Source organism: Camelina sativa, chromosome 2, assembly GCF_000633955.1.
Source record: "Camelina sativa cultivar DH55 chromosome 2, Cs, whole genome shotgun sequence".
Taxonomy (NCBI): domain Eukaryota; kingdom Viridiplantae; phylum Streptophyta; class Magnoliopsida; order Brassicales; family Brassicaceae; genus Camelina; species Camelina sativa.
Window position 1 is genome coordinate 802319 of NC_025686.1, and position 24445 is coordinate 826763.

Consider the following 24445-nt stretch of genomic DNA (forward strand, 5'->3'; position numbering starts at 1 on the left):
AACGAGGATTTAACTCAGTAATTGTAACTTTATTCAAAGACGCAGTACTACTTGTGTGATTGTTGTCTCTTGACGATGACTCTACAACTCCCGAGTAAAAAGCCGGTTGCAAGGGTCTCGGTAAAGTGAAAGAATTTGCATTGAGCATTGCAACAACAGAAGGCATTGTTGGTCTACTCTCTGGATTCTCCTGAACACACAACAAACCAATGTGAATGCATTTCATGATCTCATCACTTAGACCTCTTGTTTCATTAATCAAACTTGGATCCACAATGTTCAACACTTCTCCTTCTCTCCAGCATTTCCACACCTATACATATAAAGTTCAATATATGAGTTGATAAATATGTCAAAGTCTAGAGTAAAAAAAAAAGGTAAAACAATAGTAATATTTTTCACTTACATAGCTAAGGAGGAACAGTGAGCTTTGTTCTACCGGAGACCAATTGTTTTTCTTACCTTTAATGATCTCAAGGACTAGTACACCGAAGCTATATACGTCGGTTTTCACCGAGAATTGCCCACTCATTGCATACTCTGGAGCCATGTAACCGCTGTAACGACAAGATAACTTTAGGCTTTTGATATTTTTTTCAAAGAATTGATGGAACCAAAAGGATACTTAATTTTTTGGGCAGCTTACTAAGTTCCTGCAACTCTGCTTGTAAACATGGTCTGACTTGTTTGGTCCGTATTAAACAACTTTGCCATTCCAAAATCTGCTATTTTAGGATTCATTGCATCGTCTAACAGAACGTTGCTAGCTTTCATATCTCGATGAATTATTTTGAAACGAGAATCTTCATGGAGATAAAGAAGACCTCGAGCAACACCTGTGATGATCCTATAACGTGTTTCCCAATCCAAGATCGTTCTCCTATTGGAATCTGAGAAAGAATCAAATNACAACAGAAGGCATTGTTGGTCTACTCTCTGGATTCTCCTGAACACACAACAAACCAATGTGAATGCATTTCATGATCTCATCACTTAGACCTCTTGTTTCATTAATCAAACTTGGATCCACAATGTTCAACACTTCTCCTTCTCTCCAGCATTTCCACACCTATACATATAAAGTTCAATATATGAGTTGATAAATATGTCAAAGTCTAGAGTAAAAAAAAAAGGTAAAACAATAGTAATATTTTTCACTTACATAGCTAAGGAGGAACAGTGAGCTTTGTTCTACCGGAGACCAATTGTTTTTCTTACCTTTAATGATCTCAAGGACTAGTACACCGAAGCTATATACGTCGGTTTTCACCGAGAATTGCCCACTCATTGCATACTCTGGAGCCATGTAACCGCTGTAACGACAAGATAACTTTAGGCTTTTGATATTTTTTTCAAAGAATTGATGGAACCAAAAGGATACTTAATTTTTTGGGCAGCTTACTAAGTTCCTGCAACTCTGCTTGTAAACATGGTCTGACTTGTTTGGTCCGTATTAAACAACTTTGCCATTCCAAAATCTGCTATTTTAGGATTCATTGCATCGTCTAACAGAACGTTGCTAGCTTTCATATCTCGATGAATTATTTTGAAACGAGAATCTTCATGGAGATAAAGAAGACCTCGAGCAACACCTGTGATGATCCTATAACGTGTTTCCCAATCCAAGATCCTTCTCCTATTGGAATCTGAGAAAGAATCAAATATTGGATCATTCTTTATATAAGTAATAAAAGATAGAGATGTTTGTGTTCAGGTCTTAATTAAGGTACCAAATATGAACTTTTCGAGGCTTGTGTTCTTAAAGAACTCATAGATGAGAAGTCGTTCTTCTCCTTCCAGACAGAAACCTAAAAGCCTAACAAGATTACGATGTTGAAGTTTGGCGACCAATGAGACTTCGTTTACGAACTCATTGTCTCCTTGTCCTGATCTCATTGACAATCTTTTCACAGCTATCTCTTCCCCAGAATCGAGAACACCCTGGTCGTTATTTAGAGAGATCTAATCAGCATTGAGCTCATAAACATAAGTAACGATCAGTGTTAATCACCTTATAAACTGCACCGAAGCCACCTTCTCCAAGATGGTTGTTTGGAGAGAAGTCATTAGTTGCTAATCTCACGGTATCAAAGTCAAGTTGCAATAATTGTGCATCTTTTAACTTAGGGTCTTGGACATTTTTGCCTGATCCAAAGGCAATAAACCAAAAGGGTCTTTCAAAGTTAAAAAAAAAACTCTATCGAGAATGTATATTTCATTTTTGACTAATAAAGTTCAACCTTTATGTCTCTGTTTTTCCTTTCTTCTATTCCTTGTCAGATAGAAGTAAAGAGGGACTACGAATAGGACAAAGCCAATAACAAAGCAACCTGTGCCAATAATGATTTTTACTTTGACATTTCCTGCCAAAACCAAAATTTGTTAAGACATAAACTGTAACAAACAAGAAAGTAGTTGTAGATTACAAAACTTAATAATAACCGCAGCTTCTATTAGATATGTATTTATATACAAGTAGCTAATGCAGAGTACTCTGTTTTGTTTTTTGTTTTTTTTAGGTCAAACAGACTACCTTGTTTTAAATCAGGCGCATACTTGGATTTGAGACTAACCTCTCACTTTCAGTCTCAGGCAAGGATTGATGTATCCGTCTCCGTGGTAACCCTCAATACATGAGCATCGGTGTCCTGCATTTCCATCGGGAGTGTCAACTTGTGTACAGTTTGCGTTTTCTGCGCAAGGTTTGTTTTTGCAATCTCCCTTCAACCACCAACCTAACTGAACCCTTTCAAACTCTAGCGCTACCCCTGCATTCACACCTACAGACCCGAAAGCTATCGACGAAAACAACAAACTGCAAGAGCTATTCCTCAAATCCTTCATACTGAAAAACTTAGAATTAGTATATAATGAAAAACAGCTTATATTTCCCGCGGAGCCACAACTTTGCAGTTTTAACGTGTTCTCCAAGAAACCCTGATTTATCGAGCAACCGTTGGTTTTATACATACATTTGTCCATTAAGAAACTGTTCTCCGTCGGCGCGAAGTTCTGCGAGGCGAAAAGCGGAGTCATGTCTTCAATCTTCCGACTACAATTGTGTGGAAGGCCAACGAGTATACTGTTTTCCGTCACGTTTTGGACGGAAAACCCTCCGATCTTGGCCGCTTGATCCACCTCAGAGCAATGGAATCGGATCGGACAGGCAGGAGAAAAGCCAAAGGGATATGGCAGAGTCAACCTACCGCAAATTCCGTTACAAGTTTCGGAAGAAGAAACTCGTCGGAAAAAAGTTCCTCCGATTATGATCAAAATCAAACTCATCAACTTATGAGAAATCATCACCATCTTCGTTGAATGTTTATTAAAAAATCGATCTCAACATTCATTGCCCTTCATGTAAACACAAGAAACTCAGAAAACGACCATAGATCATTCAAATAATTCAGTGAAGCTTAGAGAAGTAGAGAGCTGTAACCCTAAGACTACCAAAACCAGTTGATGAATCACCCGTTGGATTTTTTAGTTCTCCGACCAAACAAGTCAATGTTGATGCTCTGCTACTTAGCTTTGAATCTATCAGTTCTCCGGCCAACAAAGTCAACGTTGATGAATCACCAGTTGGATTTTGAATTAGTCTCATGTTTGAAATAATCTCCTAAATTATAGGAGTCAACTAGTTGCTCTATTTCTTCAATTTCCGTTTCCGTTACAAATTTTTTGATGTAGTTGTACACTGTTAGTTGCATTTAGTTTTTGCTTATAGGTATTGTATAATAAAAATATGATTGAAAAATATAGGTCATGCTTCACCAATTTGTTTTATCTTCGAGAGTAACATATATGGTATCAGCTGAGAAAGAATCTTTGAATCACAAAAGTTTTGAGCCGTTGGAATCGTCGCCAAAATTTGTGTTTGAAATTATTGGCTTTGAGACATATTCTTGATTGATCAAAGTTCTTTTCTCCTTTTATGTCTCTCTTTTTTTTTCTTATAATTCAAATGAGATTCCTATTTTATGATTTGTATTTGATTCCCTCTACTTCTTTGTGTTTTTTGAATTTGATAAGTGGAGGGATAACAAACGAGACTGGACATGGAAGAAAGTTCCAAAACAAAGTGGCTCATAGTCTGAGGATAAAATCTTTAATTGTTCTTTGGAACCTTCACTTTCATTTCTTTAATACTTTTGTTTCTTGTCTATGCTCGTTCAAATCGAGTCCATTACATTACAAAACTGTCTTTTGGGCCTTTGTGCTCTGTCATAATTTTCTTTTGTTATTTACTCATTTCTTTGTCAGAACAACAATATCTATGCAAATAAACAGATTTTTAAATTCTATAATCGTTATCGCTCGCAGTTCACTATTTGTATTTGTTTAGACAGAAATGTTGTCTTGATTGAATCAAGGTTCCTTTCTTAGAAAATGGAAAGAAAAAATATAGCTCCTAACTTTCAATTGAAACTAGCAAAATTAAAAGTAAACTAAAGCCTAAAGGTACTGTTTATTGGGCACATGCACATGTTGGTATGCTAACGTGAAAGCATGCATGTGTAATTGTGTATAATACTAATATATGTATTAGATATTTGGATGTGTCATCCCATTGATTTTGCTTTGTTCATGGTCTTTTTTTTAATTTATGTGCAATAATGCCTATATTTGTTAGCCAGCTTGCGGATTGCAATTTGACTGCGAGATTTCCCCACTTCCATAACTATATATGTGATATCAAATCATTTCATTATGACGAGCGAACTCTTGCCACCTATCTTTGTCAGTACTCTGCTTTATTTGGTCGCTCTTGTTAAGGTCAAGAAAAGCTTTTACTCATTCGGATATTGATTAGTATTATTACACAGACTTTAAGTTGGAATATATTTTACCAAATGTTGTTTCCACTGCTTTCATCATTCAATTGCTTTGGACGTTGGAGATAAGTCAAATACCTTGACAATTAACTAATTCCCTAACGAAGTATCTAACATTTGTTTATTATTTTCTTTTAGTCTAAAACCTCAAGCTTAATAATTTGGTGAATTTAGTGTTATTTACATGTTACTTTGGACCCCATTATGTTCTTGTTATGTCACATTAAAGTACTAATATCGAGTAGTTTTATACTACGTTTCGATAGACATATATATCCAATGTTAATAAAGAGATAATTTGTTGGAGGATTTGAAAAGTTGATGGAGCTCAAGAGAAGTTCCAAGTGACTCATGTTTTTTTCAGATTACTTTGCTTTCATGATCTCTTCTCATAAATAATCTCTTTTGTTGGTTTCCCTATTTTTTCTCGTTATACGAAAGTTACATGTTACGTAGTTTCTTTGCCACGCCTGATTTTGAATTAAAGGCTTCACTGACCACAACATCTAAACCCGACTTTTGCTAAAGCATATACCTATGTCACTTTCCGGCGACTTTTCTTTTTATTGTTTTTCTCTTTGTTGAACCAAAACAAATTTCTAGAGAATGTAAAAGTAATTCATACTTAATAAAAAAAATGTATAATTAAATACCACATTAGGTAATCTAAAAACTATATAGTGGACATGGAAAACCATTTAGTAATAAGTAAATAAATAACTTAATGAATAATAAGATAAGATGAGACCGGTAGTTGAAAATGTATCTTAGACATTTTGTTTTGTTTATATGAAAAATAGTCAGTAACGAGCATATACTCCTTCTGTTTCACAAAAAGTGTCTTCTGGAGAAAAATTTTTGTTTCATAAAGAATGTCATTTTACATTTCCAATGAGTGTTTCAATACTAAATTTTCTTTTTTACCCCTAAACCCAAGGCTATTTTCATTGAATTTAGATCATTAATCACTTATTAAATAGGGGCAAAGATGTATAATTCAAAATTTTCTTAATTTGTGTGAAATGTGTCAAAATGACACTCATTGTAAAACAGAGGGAGTATATTATTTTCCCTTTTTGGCTTTCAACTTGCTTCTTTATGATAAAAGACATACTAATCTTTATGGTTCCTAATCTTTATTGTCATTAATTTTGAAAATTCCCCAATTAAATTTTCGAATCAAAATTTTCTTTTAACTGCCTTTAATGTGCTCCCTGACTCCCAAATCAACACGAAACACTAGAAACAGAGGAAAAAAAAACTACAGATAAAGACAAGAGCATAAAAGACTTGTAGATATAAAAGACACACACCTCAGAGAAAGAGAAGAGCAGAGAGAAAGATCCAACTTCCACATTGAAACCATGGAAGCTGAAAAAGAAACAGAGCAAGAAGGAAACTTGACAGTTATGAAACTACCGGTGTTAACAATGAAACCCAACACTCACAGCCACTCTATGTCCTCACCTGTTCACAGTTCCATAGCAGCTTCAGTCCCATTTAGCTGGGAAGAAGAACCTGGCAAGCCCAAGCAACACTCTTCTTCTTCCTCGTCCTCTTTCTCACCATTACCTTCTTACTTTTCATCTTCTCCTGAAACCCACAAGTCACTGGAGCTACCACCAAGGCTACTCTTTCTTGAAAAAGATGGAGGATTAGCTACGAAACTGCAGTCGCCCATCACTGTCTTTGATGGGCCTTATAGCATGACGAGGTCAAAAAGGATGGATTCACCTTCGTTTAGGATGATGGTAAAGGGTAGTGCTGACTGTTATGGGTCTTTCAGGAGTGACATCGATGGTGCTTTAGAGGATGTGGAAGGGGACTTTAAGCAGCAGGATACGAGTAGTGGCTCTTTGGCTCTTGTGAAGAAGAGAGGGAGATTAGGGTTTTTTGGGTTTAGGAGGAGGAAAGCATTAAAGGGAAAAACAGAGTTTGGTAGAGGTAGTTATGTGTTTCCATCTTCCGTAGACAGAGAGAGTGAATATGGCACAAACGAAGAGGAAGATGAAGACAAAGGCTTTGGCTATGGTGATGGTGATGGTATTAGTAGCAGCCAAAGCAGCAGGTTTTGTGAAGTGAAGATCTCAAGCATTAGCAGAACAGGGAGCTTCTCTACTCTTCCTAAACCACCTCCTTCTTCTTCAAAGTCTCACTTCTGGGTAAGTCCTCTGTTTTATGTTCTGTTTCTACATAATATTCTTTGAGAAATCAGTAACATGGAGTCAACTAGATCATATAGTCAGTCAGTGTTACTAGAATATATGAAAATATTCTTGAAATATCATGAATGAGAGCTCTTTGTGTGTGTGTGTATATGTATGATACAGATATCGACTATGTCCTAAAAGTGGATGTAGAATATATTAGCACTTAACATTGTTTTTGTGGTTGGATCAGACGAATGTGTATTCAGGACTAAAGCAAGTGGTTCCATGGAAGAACAAGAAGACTACAGTTTGAGATGCTGCCCTGTTAAAGATTTATACAAGACTAAAAACAAAAAACAAAAAACCAAGAAAGCTCCTCTGGTTTCTACATATATCTTCAAAAATCAAACTTTTGCTTATGATTTTTTTCTTTCTTTTTTTCAGTATTTCCAAGAAAATGACATGACCATTATTAAAATCATTATGAAACCCAGTATCTTTCACACGTATTGTTGTTGTTTGTGTTTGTAATGTTTGAATATTTCTTGAAACGTTTGTATAGAGAGAAACAGAGATGTATAATGGATATTATTATTCATGTTTGTAACAAAAACAAAAAAAAGCAAGAACCTTTGAAGGCTCTTTACATGTATGTTACCTTCTTGATAAAATATGCTTCCTTTAGAAGCTCTTTCCGGTAATAAGTAACACACATCGAACTTCGGATTTCGTGAAATAATTAAACCAAACAAGAAAACATCAAACTTAGATTGTGCGTATAAACAACATGAGGAGAACGGAGGACCAAAATATAAATATTACTTTTTTTTTATTAGTTCAAACTCCAAAGATTTCAAGAATCATTCAAGAAAACCGCAATGATATGGATTTCATACACGTGTCAACTGGGAGTAGATCGATGGTGGAGAATGTGTGGACTCTCACTGTTATTTCATATCCACTCACTCAGACACAAAAGGGTCTCGGTCATCCCTTTGAAATTGAGTGAGAAGGCCCCTGTTTATTAATCCGTTAATAGCAAAACGACACTGTTTATAACACCTTAAAACCCCCAAACTAAGAAATCGATTCTCAATTTTCCCAATTCACAAACCCTAATTGATCTCAATTTATCTTTTCTTGTTCAATTTCTCTTTTCTTCTTTGATTTCTCTCTTATTCTTCGAGTTGACGAGATGAGTTCTAGCTCAGAAACATCGGTGGTAGCTTCGTTCGACCGTGGAGTGCCATTGAAGTTTGTTTGTGGAGCCGGTGTAACGATCTTTACATCGAGAACTGAAGAGAACCTTGGTCGACCGTTCTTCCAGTGTATAACAAAAAGAGATCTGGAATCTTCTCGTCATCGAAGATATCATGTTTGATTAGGGTTAGATCGATTAGGGTTTGTGAATTGGGGAAATTGAAAATCGATTTCTCAATTTGGGAGTTTTAGGGTGTTATAAACAGCCTCGTTTTGCTATTAACGGATCTCGTTAACGGATAATTAATTTTATTTAATTTCTCCGTTTGATCACGTAAAGTTGTGCTTCAAAAGGCTAAGTCAACGAGAGTTTGCGATTTATTTGAAAGTCAACAAATAATTGGTGTTTTTTTTCTCCAAAAGCAGAGTTCGGGCTTTAAATCAACGAAAATGTAGACTTGGGGATTTTAATGACATTTTTCCCTAATCTATACTAGTATTTTTGCAGCAATTTTTGCTCAAAAATATTTTTTGGAAAGTTTTTACATTTAATGCATTGACTTTAATATTAGTTACCAAAACTTCAAATTTAATTATAGGTAAGATTTTAAAAAATAAGAAAATCTTTTTACCTCATTCAAACATAAATATATGATTCACTTTCATTTTTATTTGAATTTATATTTAAATTATATTGAATTATTCTATAATACATTTAGTTAATAAAAATTGTGATTTTTTTCCTGCATATGATGTAATACAAAATTTTAAAAACGGACATATATTACTCAATAGATGAATAAAAAATACGGGTACAATATCCCACATGTCTAAAAAAATTGGGCAATAGTTTATAATCATACTATAAAAGAGACCAAAATGATTCTGAATACAAATGAATAGAAACCTTAATTTATCAGGCATTCAAACTTTAAAAACTTTTATTTGGTTTATTTTGGTTCTTTATTTTAAAGATTTTTAAAAGGTTAATATGAAAAATATTTAAAACTTTTAAAAAGTTAAATATGATAAATATTATACCGTAGATACACAATAAATATTAAAAATTAAGATGATATATTGTGAGTTAAAATATCTCGGGATGGGTTATATAGCGGGATGGGTTTTACCGATATTTATATAAATTAAAAAAATATCATTAATTCGATGTTACACGGGTAAAACATCATTTCATTATTTTGTTAACACTGTCAGTATCAGAAAATAGACATATCTAATTAAATTGATTAAATAAATATTATGGAAAAAATAAATTATATTGCGGTATTATATAGTTTATTTAACAATTATTTTATAATTATAACATATTTAACCAACAAATACAACTTATTATTTAAATATTTTAGTTATAAATAATTTGTCCCGCGGTATACCGCGGGTCCTAGTTTCTCTTATTGTTATAGAACTATTTACTATGTTATTGCTTAATTAGTTACATGATTAACGTATCTTTTTCTTTTCTTTTCCTTAATCATGGTTTTAGATTTCAAGTGCTACATTTTTCAATCAAGGTTTTAGCTTAATTTAGTTAGTTAGATGTATGGTTTGTACACTCTAATTTTTTGGCCTCGAATTGAAAAAAATATCAATATAGTATGCTAAATATCAACTACTTTATGATGATATAACCATCTATTAAAAAAAGAGAGAATTATAAGATAGTCAAAACAACACACCACTAAAATGCCCATAAAAGTGAAACCCAACACTTCTAAACTTTAGCCTCAAAATATTCTCTCTCCCTCTCTCTCTCTAAGTCATCTCTTTGAACATCAGGTCAGTTCATCTTCTTCCCTTTTTCTCTTATCTCCTTGTTTCTTCTGCAAATTTCTTTCTCTATTCTTTTTTTTTTTCCCTTTTAACTTTCTTTTGCTTTTTGGTTTATGTGTTTATTAGGGTTTTTTTTGTTGTTTTTTACTTTTCAAAGGTTTACATCTTTCCACCTTCTGATTTCTTTGAAAATTTGTCCCTTATTTAAAAGATATGTCTGGCTTTTTTAGAGATCAGTTCCTAACACCTTTTTGTTAGTGTCTTGCTCGATCGATCCATACGTTTAGAAAGTGATTATTTGTTCCCACTCTCTCAGATCCTTTATTGATTAACTTTGGTCGTTCTCATTCATATACTAGACATAGTTGGTTCATGGTCTTCGACTTTTTATGTTCTTTCAATAGTTTTTAGTATTTTATTTATTTGTATGTGTCACTTTTTTATTTGTGCTACTTTTTATAAGTTCTACTTTTGTTATCATGTTTTCATATGCTTCATTAGATGGGTTGATCATACATGATTATCACAGGGATTTATTATAAACTGTAATTGAAGCTTATACATCATGGACCATCATCAGTATCATCACCATGATCATGATCAATACCAACATCAGATGACTATTACTAACAATATTCCCTATAACACCATCGTCACAACACAACCACCACCACCAACAACAACAATGGATTCAACATCAGCAACCACAATGATAATGGATGATGAAAAGAAGTTGATGACGACGATGAGCACCAGGCCACAGGAACCAAGAAACTGTCCAAGATGCAACTCAAGCAACACCAAGTTTTGTTATTACAACAACTACAGCTTAGCACAGCCTAGGTACTTGTGTAAGTCTTGTCGGAGATATTGGACTGAAGGTGGTTCTCTCCGTAACGTTCCCGTAGGCGGCGGTTCAAGAAAGAACAAGAAGCTTCCATTACTACTTCCAAATTCCTCTACTTCTTCTTCCACCAAGAATCTCCCAGATCTCAACCCTCCTTTTGTCTTCACATCATCACCATCAAACCCTAGCAAGACCCATGATGATAATAATGAGCTCAGCCTCTCCTTCTCCACCCCTATGCAAGACAAGCGAGCTCAAGGGGCCTACGGTCATTACACCGAGCAAGTTGTGACAGGAGGGCAGAACGGTCTTTTCCAAGCTCCTATGGGTATGATTCAGTTTCGTCAAGAATATGATCATGACCACCCCAAAAAGAATCTTGGCTTTTCACTAGACAAAAACGAGGAAGAAATTGGTAATCATGATAACTTCATTGTTAATGGAGGAGGAAATAAGATGATTTATCCTTATGGAGGTTATGAAGACCAGCATCATCATCATCAACATGTGAGACACGATGATGGTAATAAGAAGAGAGAAGGTGGTTCAAGCAATGAGCTATGGAGTGGAATCATCCTAGGTGGTGATAGTGGTGGACCAACATGGTGATATATGAGATCATATCGTCAAAAAGACAAGATAATAAAGACAAAAACAAATAGTTACGAGTAAAAATATGTGATTAGATTTGGAATTTTCAGACCCGGAAGAGTCGCCTTGGGAGGAGCATGATGATTCTTCCTTCCACTTTTTATAAATCCTCTGTTCACTTTCTTTTGTCTTTTGTCTGATGGAGCCACTTATTTGGCTTTTAGTTTGCTTCTTCAGGACCTTTAATTAAGTTTTAACACATAAATGTCTAGTGCCTATTATTGTATATAGTACTCTTATATCATATCATATTTTTGTTTCATAGAGATGAATTAACTAGGTTTAGGTATGAAAGTATTTTTTGCGGTGGTTCACGTTAATAATAAGTACGTGCATGAGACGACATATGGGGTTTTCTTTATAATATATTGCTGTTTTATCTTGAGATTATTATTTTTTCTTTAACTTCGCAAATTACATGCATACGGTGCGATATAAATTTTGGCAAAATAAAACCAAAACTTTAGTATCATCGTCTCAATAAATATGTATGTATAATATATATGGACCGTGAGTTACCTAAAAGTGAAACATTGACAAATCAACACATCTGTATCCATTAAAAATATATCTGGGATGATGTTTTAATCCATGAAAGAAGAGCACGTCCTTATTAAAGACGAGCATACGATAGATAAAATAAGGTGTAGAAAACAAAAAAAATTCGTAAATGTTCGAATACAAGACATAGATCATTAATTATACACGTACGGATGAGTAGTTTAGTATTCTGATCCTACATGGCTCCGATTTGTTGTTCAATTCAGTTAATGTGAGACTTATCTCGAAAGCATAGTCTATTTAGGAGACTAATTAATCAAGGAGACCAACTCATGTCCACAAACAAAACTGCGTGTTGAATACAACACGACCTTGTAATATTAAATTATCATATAAAATGCAATGTAACATAGTATTCTTATCAGACTATTATTTTGGAGTAATAAAAAGACACGACAACATACCTGCTCCAACTAAAGACTATTCCAATCACAAATCGTTTTCTTTAAATATACCCACTGAGATTCTATTTCTATTTGCTTTACTTTGTTTTTTTATTATCATGAGAAAGACCAAAGACGACTCCTGTCTCTTTGCATTTTAAGTAAGTTTTAATATTCTAGTAATTATTTTTTTCACAAAAAATAGTGGCATTATAATTTATGATTTTTTTAAAAAGTTAAATTATTTCCAAAGACACCACCATTTACAAAATTTGATTAGCTCTTTATAACTTTTTACCAATAAAATAATAACATGAGTAACATATGAAGACGAACGTAAAAAGCATAAGCATATTGAGGCAGCAAGTTGGTGTAGTGATGCAGAGAGAGCAAGTGATACGAAATCAAGAATCTCAATGGTAGTGGCCGACGACTGGTAATAATACTATAGAGGCAAAGTACAAACTCGTTTTTTAATACTAATTTGATTTTTTTGGTTGGGACAATTTTACTGATGTTAGTACAAACTCGTTTTTTAATGTTTCGGGTTCGCTTCCGAAAATATATGCTTGTACAGTTGTATGATGTATCGAGCGAATTTGCCACAGCAATACATATTATGTGGATTTCGATTAAAATAATGATACATCAATGCATTATATATCACAAAACAAACCATGCTAAGCATTTGTATAATAGTTAAACTAATTTATTGAGATGATGCAAATTTCCTATCACGAAAGGCCCAAGAACATACAGAGAAAGCTTAGGCTTTCCGCCTTTCCCTCCCCAATACAACATGAAAACAACCTTTCAAAATAACCAAAAACAAAACCTAATGGGCAATGAAGTTTGAATGGATTAGTGATTCGAGATTTGGATAAAGGTAGCTAACTAAGTAAGCCTGCACTATTGTATTTATCGTAGCCGATTAAGGTAGGCCTAATGGCCCTTTTAATAATAATCCGACTGGCCCAAAGAGATATGAATCAGTGCCACTGCCACGTAGTTATTTCTGATTGATTCTAGCTAGCTTGTACCTTGTAGTTGTGGAGTTGGTAATCTATGATTGCATATTTGCATTAGTCAGATTAGCGAACGACTCGACATTTAATGAAAGGAAAAATATTGATTTGTCTATATGTGATTGTTAGAAAATGCTTTATAAAAAAGAATTCAGGTAAAAGTAGTTTAAACTATCAATGAAAAATTGTAAATAATTTTTTAATCTATATAATTTTTTTAGTTTGTACTCGTAAATAATATTTTGATATGAAAAATGAAAAAAAAAAGTTGGAGACAAAAGGAAGTAACGAGATATATAGGACGTAAGACTTTTTTATGCCACTAAAAATGTTGTGTCAGCAAAACCCGAAATAATCCATGAGAAGTTGAAAACAAAAGTCAAGAGCTATTTAAATCACATTGAAAATCTTGTTTTTTTTGTTTAAAATATAATAATTTTATTTGCAAAAGATAAAATAATATTTTACTTTGTGTCTTGTATAAGCATATTCGTGCAAATTTTATTATACGTTCATTTGCTATTGTGCGTATAGAACAACATAAGTTTTTTCCTATTATAATTCAATCAACCATTTGCATGCCGATGGTATTAGATTTTCTTTTGCGAAATATACGATAAAATCTTTATAAACAACTTTATTTCAATCATGACCTAATTCCAACACGATATATTTAAAAACTAATTCGATAAGACAAAAAAAAGTTAAACCGCTCTCTTCTTATCAAATCACACAAACAAAAAGGTGATAAGCTGAAGGGCACTTCATACATATTCACAAGACCCAATAGGGGAACCCAAAGAAGCTCAAGTTGTGCAAATTTTTCTTCTTTGTACTCTTCGATTAATTATGGACCACACAAATATGAATTAAAAAACATAAATAAAAAATCTTGTTTGGTGATAATATATATAAGTGCGTCCACTTAGGGCAAGATAATATTTTTGAGAGCCCAACGATTAAATTAGGTCTCTTATAATTTGGGGCACACTTAGTGACCTAAATGAAAGTTAGGTTATGTCAATTCTCTTCTAATTGGTTTGTGTTTGTATATGTATATACCTCTCAAGAATTATATTGTATCTTTTGATATGTACATTATTAAAAGGTAGTAGTGCAAGTCAAACGTGCCTGCTTTCATATATATGTATTTGATATCATTTGGTGCGTGTAATAGCACTTTTAATTCGAACTTAATTGCATGGAAAAAACAAATTGAGAAAGCAAATAAGAGTAATAAAGTTATTTCGTCACACCGCCGTGAATTCTCTAATCAGAAAAGGAATATGCGAAGGGCTTTATTTGCTTACGACAATCCACTTTTCATGTGTTTTATACTTAACGTGACATCGTGTACGTGTATGTACGCACGCAATGCACACGCACACATATAATTCTGAGTGGCTAGTGCATGTAATAGTAATCGATCTAATTGATTTAAATATCATAATTTCGTGTATGGGAGAGAGAGAGTATGGGACTATGAAAGAGTGATCTGAAATGAAAAACTTAATACCGTGTAATGAGCTAACTAACATTTTGGCTGGTGGAATTTGGGTAATATAAGCTACTCAAATTATAAAAATCTTTGCAAACTTGTGATGAGTTAGTTAAAAAATGAGTATGAGTATTTTCTATAAAAAAAGAACTTATACAATGTAACTATAATGGATTTTATAAAAAATATATAGAACTACGATAGACTATAGTATACAAAATATAGGGTTGATTATACGTAAAATCGTAAAACCAAAACATGCGTAAAATCTTGGATCGTTTTAAAATGAGCAATTAATTGAAACTTCTTATATCTTGGGATATATTTTTTATTTTCATTTTTTTTTCTGACGTTGCAATGAAATGGATGGATGTAGTACGAAGGCAGGTTTCAACATCAGTACTTATGCGATGACGACTTTGTAGCACAAAATTTAACTAATCATACAATAAGATTTCAATTAGGCCACTTACATCTTTTTTTTTTTTTTTGCATATCAAAGTGGGAGAGAGTGATCAATAATATATATATTAGTACATAAACAAATAAAATTAATTCACCACTTAACAAAAAAAAAAGAAACTCCAAGAACTTTGAAAAATATTATATACCCTTTATAATCTCTATATATGTAACACTCCATTGCCATTGTTTATAAAAACACACCCGAAACATTCTTAACCAAAACATTCTTTACAGTTTAAGATTCAGGTTCTCGGACATAATACTATGGCATCACAAGAAGCAGGGAAGCTAGAGTGGAGGATAAGTGTAGACGATGGAACAACAGAGAGATTGGTTCCTAGATCGGGACTAAGTGTAAAGATCTTTCATTGGCTAAAGGATTTGGTAATGAAGGTTATCGTGGAGCGCATCGCAAATTTTATGAGGAAAGCTTGGAGGATTGGGGCAGATGATCCGGCCAAAGTGGTACATTGTCTGAAAGTAGGACTTGCACTTTCATTGGTCTCAATCTTTTATTACATGAGACCTTTGTATGATGGTGTTGGAGGAAATGCTATGTGGGCTATCATGACTGTTGTCGTCGTCTTCGAGGCCAATGTTGGTACGTAAACTAAATCTATATTCAAAATTATGCAACCTTCTTCTTTTTAACGAGTGAAAACGACCATATAATGTATGTTATATATGTGTGTGTATCTCCATGTACAACAGGAGCAACATTCTCAAAATGTGTAAACAGAGTTGTGGCAACTATATTAGCTGGATCACTAGGCATTGCTGTTCATTGGGTCGCCACTCAATCAGGGAAAGCTGAGGTTTTTGTGATTGGATGCTCTGTTTTCCTCTTTGGTAATGGCCAAAACCCTAAAATGATCTGTCTTTTCTTGTGAATAACGTAAAAGAGGATCCATCTTTTATTAAATTCCTCTTTGTGGGTTTGATTCTTGCAGCTTTCTTAGCTACTTACTCGCGGTTTGTGCCATCATTCAAAGCCAGATTCGACTACGGAGCAATGATTTTTATCCTCACATTTAGCCTTGTCTCAGTTGGCGGTTACCGAGTAGATAAGCTAGTTGACATGGCTCAGCAAAGAGTATCAACTATTGCAATTGGAACATCTATCTGCATTATCATTACTGTCTTTTTCTGTCCCATTTGGGCAGGATCTCAGCTTCACCGTCTTATTGAACGTAACTTTGAAAAACTTGCCGATTCATTAGACGGTAAGGGGGATTACAAAACCAAAACTTGTTATGAAAGATTCAGCATTAGCTAGCTAGTGAGCTGACTATATTATTAAAACTGCAGCCTGTGTAGCAGAGTACTTCAAGGAGAGCGAAGTCTCAACGAATCGAAATAAAGATGGAGACACTAACATGAAGTTACAAGGATTCAAATGTGTGCTTAACTCTAAGGGAACAGAGGAAGCCATGGTAACTTAACAGATAACGAATAAGTTTATCTTCTTAATTTGCAGCCGCTTATTCTTCTTTTTATTATTTTTAATCTCTCAGGCGAATCTAGCGAGATGGGAACCTGCACATGGAAGCTTTAACTTCCGGCATCCATGGAAGCTATACGTAAAGATAGGGGCTGCTATGCGCAGATGTGCTTATTGCCTTGAGAATCTTAGTATCTGCATCAACTATGAAACAGAGGTGACCTTTTGATATTTTTATCATAGTTTTGAAGAAGTAACTTTTAGAGGTTGTAGTGAAACTAAAACTAGTGTCTTGTGCTTCTACAGGCTCCAGACCAGGTCAAGAAGCATTTCGGGGAAGCTTGTATGAAACTAAGCTCAGCTTCTTCAAAAATCTTAAGGGAATTAATGGAAATGATGAAGAACACGAGAAAATCATCCAAGATGGATTTCCTGGTGTTTGATATGAACTCTGCAGTACAAGAACTTCAAGAAACCTTGAAAACTGTACCAATTGAGACGAACAAACCTAAAGACGAAGCCCCATCTGAAGAGGACAACAATGAAGATAGAGCCATATCGATGAGCCTACATGAAATCCTTCCCGTTGCCACTTTGGTTTCGTTGTTAATCGAAAACGCAGCTAGAATTCAAACAACCGTCGAAGCAGTCGACGAACTGGCGAATCTTGCAGATTTCGAACAGGATTTTAAAAAGAAAACTGGAGGCAACAACACTAAACAACCACCACCACTAAGTTCTTAAAATCACTTTCAATTACGTATTGAAAACTCAACATACATGAAGATTTTAAGCGGAGTTTTCATGTATATATAAGCTTTTTAGTATATGAGTTTGCTCCTTTCCGTAACTGGTTTCAAGGCCAAAAAGCAAGTTATAGAACTAAATCTTGATAATACTGGAATCCACAACGAATCTAGATGGTTCTTTTTTACAGTGTCACCATAGCAAACAAGAAATGAGATCGAGGGGAAACTAAGGATCATGACTACGCAGTGGCCAGTCTTATGTACTTATCCATGAACATAATAGAATCTATGTTCACCTGGAAACGCTGGTATCAAAAGCTTTCCTTTTTCTCTTGAGGGTTTTAAAGCCAAGGTTCAAAGCCAAATCCTCAACGGGAACCTTGATCACATCGTTTCTAACACCGATATCAGTAGCATACCTGCTCATACAATACACGCCAGCAGTGACAGTTGCAACACCAACAGGATTTGGGATCAACAATGTGAGAGGTGAAGAGAGGAGTGCAGCAAGAGGAGCTCCAAGCATGGAGCTAGCTTGACCACTTCTCCCAACCCCGTTCTTATCAAGAATGAGCAACCCTGTCTTGCAGTAGAGAGCAAAATCTTCACAGTTATTTTGGAAGACGTTGTAGTTACCAAATCCGTTTTGGAGAAGGTGTATTGCTCTATGGATGACTGTTTGAAACGGGTCAGATGAAGCGGTTGTGCAAGTTCCACCGCGGAATCTGGAGAGGAAGATCGAAGAGCTGACTCCGTGTTCGAAACGGTAAAGTGAACCCTTCTTTAGGAAGCAGTCAAGGCAAGAGAGGACTACTCCACTCTTTGGTTGTTTGTATCCACAGTCAGGAAATGTAGGGCAAGGAGCTTCTGAAGAATCATCAACCTCTGAAACTGAAGAAGACGAGGAGGAAGAAGAAGCTAGTGTGGAAGATATCAAGCTGTGCTCAGGTTTGAAATGAACCACTTTGCAACCACCAACAAATACGCCTACAAATTCAGAAGAAAACAAAACAGTTGAAATGTCAACAAAAGCAATCATGGTACCACCATTGAATTGACCACATCACTTAAACAGTGGAACTACAGATTAAAACCCTACAAAGTTAGTAACTTTGCCATCAAGATTAAAACCCTAACAACTAAACAGAGATTAAAGGTGACAAAATCAAATACGCACAAAAAAAAAAAGACCCTCAGACCCAAATTGAGGAAAACCCTAGATGATGAAGATTCACGCAAACTGCATTCAAAAAACCCAATTGATGATGATATCAAAAAGAAGGAAGAATCAAAGCACCGTGGTGAGAATAAGCGAAGACGGCTCGGTAAGTGTAGATGTGATCACCAGGTTTAAGCTCGTCTCTCTCGACCTTGTTCGTGAGCACACCCATTGTTTCGTCTCTCTCTCAAAAAAAAAAAAAAAAAAAAAAGTTTCCTTCTTTGCTTCTGGAGATTGCAGTAGAAGGGAAGGAGATTCTTACGTCAGCGGCGGAGATATGATGATTCGGCTTTGGCGAACAAACTGGTGCTAACGGAATTTTTTGACGGCGTTAACTGTTAGATGACGACGATCGCTGTGGAGGGTAATATGGTAACTTGAAGCACGCGTGTTTAAATGGGCTTTTGTATCAAAGGTATTAAATGGACTCTTATATGTGTTAAAAAATCTGCTCAACGGCCCAAAAATCGATTTGGCGCTTTAAATTAAAGTCCTTATCATCATCTATTACATTGATTAAAAATATGCTTATCACACAAGTCTTCTAAACCGGCAAAAGGCAACATATAAATTCTAATCAATGATTGTAAACATAATTTAGTACTATAAAGCTATATTGGTTAATGAGTTTGCTGTTAGACGTGTATTTATATAATATAAAACAATATTGAGGAGAGCGTAGTGGAGGTAGAGTAGGCAGAGAGAGGCAATAATAATGGAAGAAACTTCGAGGAACTTCACTTTTTGTTGTAACCCAAAAACAAAAACAAAAAATCGAATATAAAGGAGAATAAATAGTGGTAGTACAATAAGAATAGGCTGCAGATTTCCAGACAAGGCACTCCTACTGACAGATGTTTTGTAATAGAGAAAAAAATTAATTATTTATTTCATTGGTGGTTGTATCAAAGTCTTTAAATCATTTGACTTTTGCTTTGATTAGTTTTTTAAAAAAGAAATTTAATTGAATTTTAATAGAAATGGAATATCCCAGTTACCAAATATCGAATCGAGCGGAGCCGTACGGGAAAGGGGAAAGTCAAAACACGTAATAACGGTTATAAATAAAGGGTAATATGGTCGTTTCAAGTACAGAATAAATAACGTTCCGTTTCTTCTTTATGAACAACCAATCAGAATTGGACCACACACACCACTATTACCTAAACCTTCGCTTTTCTGTAAAGCAAATTTAAACCACAACCAAAAGAGAAGAAGAAGAAGAACAAAAAAAAAAAATATTAAAGAAAACAAAAACGAGTTTCAAACACAAAAACCACGACTTGTCCAAATCAAGATTTGTGCTTTTTCATTTTTAGTGGTAGAAGGCGAATCAAATTTGGGAATTAAATTTTTTCCTTTTTTTTTTTTTTTAAAGAAAAATTCGAAGGTCTTCTGCTTTGTCTCCAAGCAAACTTTTAGTCAAATCATTCATTTTTATTTTCTTTTCTTGATGAAGTTTCTCTCATATAGTATCAAAGTTCTATGACTAAAGCCCTTACTGCTGGTGTGTGTCTTCTTGAAGTTTAGGTAAGAGTCTTTATGGTTAAAGTTATACTCTGTTTCTCTCTCTCTCACTTTATACTCACCCAGTTCTTTGTTCTTCGTTTCTGGGTTTTATAATCAGATCTTGATTATTTAGTTTTGATCTTTATATCAAACCGTCATTAAAAACTGCAACTTTATTTGTTATTTGACTTTAAAATTTCATTGTTTCATTGAATTTTTTCTACAGGAATTTGATAAACAGAACAAAAAAAAAAAACCGTTTTTTTTTTTGTTTTGAGTAATTAATTCCAAAGCAAAAGAGCTTTTGAATCGATGGAGGAGGAGAAGTCCTTCTCGGCGTGGTCATGGTCTGTTGAGCAATGTCTGAAAGAGTACAATACAAGTCTAGACAAAGGTTTAACAAGCGAAGATGTTCAAACTCGTCGTCAGAATTGCGGTTACAACGAGCTCGCCAAGGAGAAAGGCAAGCCTTTATGGCATCTTGTGTTGGAACAGTTTGACGATACGCTTGTGAAGATACTTCTCGGTGCTGCGTTTATCTCTTTCGTTCTAGCCTTTTTAGGCGAAAGCAGCGAGGAGCATGATGATGGCTCAGGTTCAGGGTTCGAGGCTTTCGTTGAGCCTTTTGTGATTGTTCTGATTCTGATTTTGAACGCTGTGGTTGGTGTGTGGCAAGAGAGCAATGCTGAGAAAGCCCTTGAAGCTCTTAAAGAGATGCAATGTGAATCTGCAAAGGTTTTGAGAGACGGGACTGTGTTGCCGAATCTGCCTGCTAGAGAGCTTGTCCCTGGGGATATAGTTGAGTTAAACGTAGGAGATAAAGTCCCTGCTGATATGAGAGTCTCCGGTTTGAAAACGTCAACGTTAAGAGTCGAGCAAAGCTCTTTAACCGGAGAGGCAATGCCTGTTTTGAAAGGAGCCAATTTTGTTGTCATGGATGATTGTGAACTGCAAGGGAAAGAGAATATGGTTTTCGCGGGAACAACTGTTGCTAACGGAAGCTGTGTTTGCATTGTGACGAGTATAGGTATGGATACAGAAATCGGGAAAATACAGAAGCAGATTCATGAGGCTTCGCTTGAAGAGAGCGAGACTCCGTTAAAGAAGAAGCTAGACGAGTTTGGGAATAGACTTACTACAGCTATCTGCATAGTCTGTGTTCTTGTGTGGATGATTAACTACAAAAACTTCGTGTCTTGGGACGTTGTGGATGGCTATAAGCCTGTGAACTTCAAATTCTCTTTCGAGAAATGCACTTACTACTTCAAAATCGCTGTTGCTTTAGCCGTGGCAGCTATCCCCGAGGGTTTACCTGCTGTGATCACGACGTGTCTAGCTTTAGGGACGAGGAAAATGGCGCAGAAGAACGCGATTGTGAGGAAGCTTCCGAGTGTTGAGACACTTGGTTGCACAACTGTGATCTGTTCTGACAAGACCGGGACTTTAACAACAAACCAGATGTCTGCAACCGAGTTCTTCACGTTAGGCAGTACAACGACGACTACTCGGGTCTTTTCAGTCAATGGTACGACTTATGATCCTACAGATGGTAGAATTGTGGATTGGGGATGTAACAATATGGATATTGCTAACTTGCAAGCTGTTGCTGAGATATGCTCAATTTGTAATGATGCTGGAGTGTTCTATGAAGGCAAATTGTTTAGAGCTTCAGGTTTGCCTACTGAAGCTGCCTTGAAAGTTCTTGTTGAGAAAATGGGCATTCCAGAGAAGAAGAACGGTGAGAATATTGAGGAAGTTACTAACTTTTCAGACAATGGTAGCTCAGTGAAGCTAGGTAAGTTTTATAATGTTTTTACACCATTACATATTGTCTGTAGAATCATCAGAATGGTGTAATGATTCCGCATACTTTGTTATTGATTGATCCTATCTCAATTCTTGCTGCATTAGCTTGTTGCGATTGGTGGAACAAAAGATCAAAAAAGGTAGCGACATTGGAGTTTGATCGTGTCCGTAAGTCCATGAGTGTTATTGTGCGCGAACCAAATGGACAAAACCGGCTTCTCGTTAAGGTAAAACATCATTGTTGCTTCTTCTCTTGCTTTTTAGCTAAAAACGTCTTTGTGAATCTTCTCTTTTTCTTCTTTGCAGGGTGCAGCTGAGAGTATACTTGAGAGAAGTTCATATGCACAGCTTGCTGATGGATCTCTTGTTCCTTTAGATGAATCTAGCAGAGAAGTAATCCTCAAGAAACATTCTGACATGACTTCAAAGGGATTAAGATGTTTAGGGTTGGCTTACAAAGACGAACTAGAAGAGTTTTCAGATTACTCTTCTGAAGAACATCCTTCACACAAGAAGCTTTTAGACCCTTGTAGCTATTCCAACATCGAAACAAATCTAATCTTCGTTGGAGTTGTTGGTCTTAGAGATCCTCCACGCGAAGAAGTTGGCAGAGCAATTGAAGATTGCAGAGACGCTGGGATTAGAGTAATGGTGATAACTGGAGATAACAAATCAACAGCTGAAGCTATTTGTTGTGAGATTAGATTGTTCTCGGAGAATGAAGATCTTTCCCAAAGCAGCTTCACAGGTAAAGAGTTTATGTCTCTTCCGGCTTCACGGAGATCCGAAATCTTGTCAAAATCTGGAGGCAAAGTTTTCTCACGAGCTGAGCCAAGGCATAAGCAAGAGATAGTTAGGATGCTTAAGGAAATGGGAGAGATCGTTGCGATGACTGGTGATGGCGTGAATGATGCTCCTGCTTTGAAACTCGCTGACATTGGGATCGCCATGGGAATCACTGGAACTGAGGTAAAAAAATTAACTAACTTAACTGTAAAAACATGTTAACTGAGCAAAAAAAACTGAGACCTTATGTTTTAAAGTAAGACTTTAATGCTTACTGTATGATGTCAGGTTGCGAAAGAAGCTTCGGATATGGTACTTGCAGATGATAATTTCAGCACTATCGTCTCAGCTGTAGCAGAGGGTCGGTCCATTTACAACAACATGAAAGCTTTCATCAGGTAGCAACAACAAAAAAAGCCTTACAGTAAATCATGTTTGTTCTGTTTTTTCCTCTGTAATTGTACTAAATGATTTTCATTTCAAAGGTATATGATATCATCAAACGTTGGAGAAGTGATATCCATCTTCTTAACCGCGGCATTGGGGATACCGGAATGTATGATACCGGTTCAGCTTCTTTGGGTTAATCTGGTAACTGATGGTCCACCAGCTACAGCTTTAGGCTTCAATCCAGCTGATATTGATATTATGAAGAAACCACCGCGCAAAAGCGATGATTCCCTCATTGATTCGTGGGTTCTTATCCGATATCTAGTGATTGGTTCTTATGTTGGAGTTGCCACTGTTGGAATCTTTGTCTTGTGGTACACACAAGCGTCTTTCCTAGGGATTAGCCTGATCGCAGACGGGCACACATTGGTCAGCTTCAATCAGCTTCAAAATTGGTCAGAATGTTCTTCGTGGGGAACCAACTTCACAGCGGCTCCTTACACAATCGCAGGTGGTCTTAGGACAATCTCGTTTGAGAAAAATCATTGCGATTACTTCACTTTAGGGAAAGTCAAGCCAATGACACTATCGCTCTCTGTTCTTGTGGCAATTGAGATGTTCAACTCATTGAACGCTTTGTCTGAAGACAACAGTCTCTTAAAGATGCCACCATGGAGAAACCCTTGGCTTCTTGTGGCAATGACCGTCTCCTTTGCGCTTCACTGCGTCATCCTCTATGTTCCTTTCTTAGCTAATGTGTTTGGGATCGTGCCTTTGAGTATCAGGGAATGGTTTGTGGTTATTCTTGTTTCCTTCCCTGTGATTCTAATCGATGAAGGTCTTAAGTTCATTGGGAGATGCAGAAGGACAAGAATCAAGAGGAAGATCAAGACAATGTAAAAGTCTGGTCTACACCAAATAGACAAAAGACTGTAACTTTTTTTCTTACAATCTTTTGTTTCATTAAGGAAACCTCAACCAAAAACACAGTAGTAGTAACATGTTGTTTTTTTTAATTCTTTGTGGACGCATAATCAAACTTTGGATTTGATGTAATCTCCTTTGCATGCAATTTTTGTTTCATCAAGAAACACAGACAAAAATAATTATTAAAGATTCTCTCAGTTTCCATTAAACCC

At 35.5% G+C, this 24445-nt stretch overlaps 7 protein-coding genes across 8 annotated transcripts in view; 4 read left to right on the top strand and 3 right to left on the bottom strand.

Moving 5' to 3' along the window:
• Nucleotides 1-2142, bottom strand: part of LOC109125056 (putative receptor-like protein kinase At4g00960) — an 8849-nt gene extending 6707 nt beyond the window's left edge. Inside the window, exons 1-5 of the mRNA XM_019229524.1 lie at nt 2012-2142; nt 1731-1941; nt 647-890; nt 407-557; nt 4-313 (exon numbers count right to left, since the gene is read on the bottom strand). Of these exons, the coding sequence (XP_019085069.1) occupies nt 4-313; nt 407-557; nt 647-890; nt 1731-1896 (871 nt within the window). The 5' untranslated portion in view covers nt 1897-1941; nt 2012-2142. The remainder of the gene's footprint in view (nt 1-3; nt 314-406; nt 558-646; nt 891-1730; nt 1942-2011) is intronic.
• On the bottom strand, nt 2569-3309 carry LOC104712725 (wall-associated receptor kinase-like 14). Its single transcript, XM_010429686.1, has one exon. The coding sequence runs from the start codon at nt 3307-3309 to the stop codon at nt 2569-2571; it is 741 nt and encodes a 246-aa protein (XP_010427988.1).
• LOC104712735 (uncharacterized protein At4g00950-like) lies at nt 6063-7637 on the top strand. The gene is made up of 2 exons (XM_010429698.2): nt 6063-6997; nt 7236-7637. The coding sequence occupies exons 1-2, from the start codon at nt 6200-6202 to the stop codon at nt 7296-7298; spliced, it is 861 nt and encodes a 286-aa protein (XP_010428000.1). The 5' UTR covers nt 6063-6199; the 3' UTR covers nt 7299-7637.
• LOC104712743 (dof zinc finger protein DOF4.1) lies at nt 9893-11736 on the top strand. Its single transcript, XM_010429711.2, has 2 exons — nt 9893-9982; nt 10506-11736. Exon 2 carries the CDS (start codon nt 10542-10544, stop codon nt 11430-11432), a length of 891 nt encoding a protein of 296 aa, XP_010428013.1. The 5' UTR covers nt 9893-9982; nt 10506-10541; the 3' UTR covers nt 11433-11736.
• LOC104712750 (aluminum-activated malate transporter 10-like) lies at nt 15617-17612 on the top strand. Its single transcript, XM_010429723.2, has 6 exons — nt 15617-16007; nt 16118-16255; nt 16357-16629; nt 16715-16839; nt 16921-17064; nt 17154-17612. The coding sequence occupies exons 1-6, from the start codon at nt 15671-15673 to the stop codon at nt 17589-17591; spliced, it is 1455 nt and encodes a 484-aa protein (XP_010428025.1). The 5' UTR covers nt 15617-15670; the 3' UTR covers nt 17592-17612.
• On the bottom strand, nt 17731-19136 carry LOC104712760. Its single transcript, XM_010429734.2, has 2 exons — nt 18894-19136; nt 17731-18583 (listed from the first exon to the last, which is right to left on the bottom strand). The coding sequence occupies exons 1-2, from the start codon at nt 18985-18987 to the stop codon at nt 17889-17891; spliced, it is 789 nt and encodes a 262-aa protein (XP_010428036.1). The 5' UTR covers nt 18988-19136; the 3' UTR covers nt 17731-17888.
• LOC104712770 (calcium-transporting ATPase 2, endoplasmic reticulum-type-like) lies at nt 20028-24397 on the top strand. 2 transcript variants are annotated; one of them, XM_010429746.2, is made up of 6 exons: nt 20028-20345; nt 20551-22119; nt 22236-22357; nt 22437-23099; nt 23205-23314; nt 23402-24206. In XM_010429746.2, exons 2-6 carry the CDS (start codon nt 20637-20639, stop codon nt 24204-24206), a joined length of 3183 nt encoding a protein of 1060 aa, XP_010428048.1. In that variant the 5' UTR covers nt 20028-20345; nt 20551-20636. The 2 variants fall into 2 exon arrangements, with proteins under 2 accessions (XP_010428048.1, XP_019088759.1); XM_019233214.1 differs by lacking the exon at nt 20028-20345 and having other exon boundaries at nt 20637-22119; nt 23402-24397.